The sequence below is a fragment of the Phaethon lepturus genome, unplaced genomic scaffold (assembly GCF_000687285.1).
Source record: "Phaethon lepturus isolate BGI_N335 unplaced genomic scaffold, ASM68728v1 scaffold3261, whole genome shotgun sequence".
Lineage (NCBI taxonomy): Eukaryota > Metazoa > Chordata > Aves > Phaethontiformes > Phaethontidae > Phaethon > Phaethon lepturus.
The window spans coordinates 43,833-46,713 of record NW_010519660.1 but is presented as its reverse complement, the minus strand read 5'-3'; the positions used below and the strand labels follow the sequence as shown (position 1 = coordinate 46,713).

Here is a 2,881-nt window from a genome sequence, read left to right as displayed (position 1 = left end):
CCATCTGCAATGCCTTTCATTTCACTCACACTGAATTGTTCAGATAAAGACTGTCAAGTGCTGCCTAAATAAGGAAGGAGCCTTGGTAGAGTTAAGTGCAGTGGAGGACACAAATGAAGCATTGATTCCAGGCTTGCTGTAGGGTCTGAGCTGTTTCCTGCAGTGCTGAACCTTTTTAGAGTTTTCATTGTTGTTTTCTGCAAAGTATTAAAATGCGAGTATCTGTCATTCAGGATCTGAGGGAAGATGAAAATGAGGATGGGGAAGAAGAAGAAAAGGTGAGTTAAACCCCAATAGCTTTGAAAAGTACTTATTTCCTTTTGTTGTTACCCTTTTAGGACGATAAACGTGGAATGATTACCTTTCTCTTGCAGGTCTTCCTCAAGCCTGTTATTGAGGACAGAAATATGGAACTGGCACGAAAATGCAGCGAAATAATAAGTGACGTAAGTGATGGTGGCTGTTTGCATCCTTACATTTGCATTTCTCTTTTCAAGTGGATTTGTATTTACGATACATATTTTTTCAGATATGTACAGTGCAGCATGTGCCCACCCAAGGCTCATATATAAAAACCCACAAAATAATGGAAAAGCACAGCCTACTGTGGTACCTTAAATTATCAGCTGCAGAAGGATGAGCTTTTCAAGAGCACTTGGATGGTGTGAAGCGTAGGCCCTAGGAAGGAGAATGTTCCAAAAAGTACATCTCATGTGGAGGGTGTCTCCCATGAGAACACCTTGGCTGATTTCATCAGAAAAATGCAGTATTTTTTCTAGTTATAGCCTAATCCTATGAAGTTTGATTGATTAGGACAGAACTGGGTGCCAGTATCATAGCTGTAAGGAGGGAGAATAAAAGTAAAACAGATTTATTTTGAGCATTATCTATTAGTCTGTGGTGATAGATGCTCAAAACTGCTTAGCATATTGTTATTGACTTACACTTACAGGAAAAATCAACTGAAACGCTCAAATATCTTTACAAATTATATAGCTAGCAAATTCTTGACTTAGTTACTATAGATTTTTAAAAGATTTTTAAAACTGTCGATCAGATATAGACATTATATGAACATCATAGATCAGATCCAAGACATTTTAAATTGGAGTAGATCCAATTGCTTCAATGTAACAGCATCAGGTTTACCTTGGTGGAAGTATATTTCTGTGTCCCTCTGGGAAAGTGTGTCTGAAGAGTAACTTTGCCCCTTTGTGTGAATGGGAGTTGAGTGGTATTTCTCCTGCGAAGATGGTGTCTGGCAGCAGAGGAGACATTACTGAGGAGAGAGTCACCTGTTTTAACAAGTCTTTTTCTAAAGAAACCGAAAAAATGACGTCTGGCTTATGTTATGTTGTAATCTGATACTGAGATTTGGGATGTTATTGTTCAAGGTGAATGAGTATGGTGATTTTATGAGAATAGAACATACAGAATCTACACTTAAGGGGTAAACTACTAGGGGTTATGTATCAGAAAAGAATGGGTAACTCAGAAAAACAGTATCTGGGATGTGTAGGGGTTACAGTGCTGGCTTGAAAGCATGACTTGACAAGGTCAAAGTTTTCTCTTTGTCTATACACTGTCTGGTAATACTTTAATTTTCACAGAAAGAGTGCTGAAAGCTGGATAGATCCTTAAAAGAAGCTACCAAGATGGCTCCCTTGTAATCTCAAGATACTTTAGGAAATAGTAGAGATTATTAATATTTTACTGATGGTTATCTACATCAGTAGATCTGTCTTTGGGAAAAGAATGGCATATGGACCTGGAGCACTTATCTGACCCAAAATACATTTATTGCTTCCATGCAACTTGTTTTTAAATGTTTGCTGTTCTTGAAGGCAAAATCTCCTTGAAAAATACTGAAGAAATATTTTCTTTAATTGAAAAGGAATTATTACTGTGCGGTGTACCGCTTAGGAGTAATGTTGGCTGTGGCTGTTAATTAACTGATAAATGGAGTGGCTGTATTTTCTCTGATTTTCTGCAGGGGATTGGGAGCTAAGGTGAATAACTAAGCAAGCTAGGTTTCTGAATGAACCTACAATGGTTCAGGGGTGTGGGCTTTTGCTGAAAACTTGTGATGCGTTTAGCCTGCAAGTGTGTTAGATTTTCCTTGAGATATGTAAACCATAATGGCAAAGTGTCCTTAATGCTTTCAGTAGTAATATGTAATGGTCCAGACCAATTTAATGTCAAAGAAGAGACTCTGTGTTTAAAAGTGGCATCCAATTTTGGTGCCTTATTCAGCCTCTGCTGAAATCAGTAGGTGTTTTTTCATTGGCTTGAAATGAAAATGAAATATGTATATGTAAATGAAAATAGAATATGTGTATGTATAGGGGGTGAATTTTGTTGGCCAGAATTTTTGCTATAATTGGAATCTCTTATGACCAGTGAAGTCCTTTGTGCTGGGGGTAGGTTCCTCACCCTGCACACTTCATTGTGGAGGCCAATGCATTGTGGGGAGTTTGCATTCTTGCCTTTGATTTTTGACTCGTTAACATTCAGAACTTTTAAAATGTTCTTTATCCTTTTTAGCATAGGTCTTTGCACAAACTGCCATTGTGTGGATGTATCATTGGTGTACAACTGTACGTTTTATGCATACAATGGTTTTACGGGACTTGCAGTTTGGCCCTAAGATGACCTTGGGACAGCAGCCTGTGTCCTTGCTGACCACGAGACTCGGTGATTGTCCTTTTCTGATGGTGGAGCTGTCAGCACAGCTCCTCCATCAGAACGCAGCGCCGGGGATTGGTCAATGACTGAGATACTGGGCTTGCATTACGCTTGCCCGGGATTCTTTGCAAGCTGACTTTAATTTGGCAATATGATTTTAAAAAGGTGTTACGATGGCAACCCTTAGTGCATGTGT

The 2,881-nt window shown here is 38.8% G+C and overlaps 1 protein-coding gene across 1 annotated transcript in view; it reads left to right on the top strand.

The window, feature by feature from the left end:
* Positions 1–212: 212 nt before the first annotated feature.
* Positions 213–2,881, top strand: part of LOC104628498 (nebulette-like) — a gene marked incomplete at its 3' end in the record, with an annotated part of 45,522 nt that continues 42,853 nt past the window's right edge. Inside the window, exons 1-2 of the mRNA XM_010297114.1 lie at positions 213–278; positions 375–446. Of these exons, the coding sequence (XP_010295416.1) occupies positions 213–278; positions 375–446 (138 nt within the window). The remainder of the gene's footprint in view (positions 279–374; positions 447–2,881) is intronic.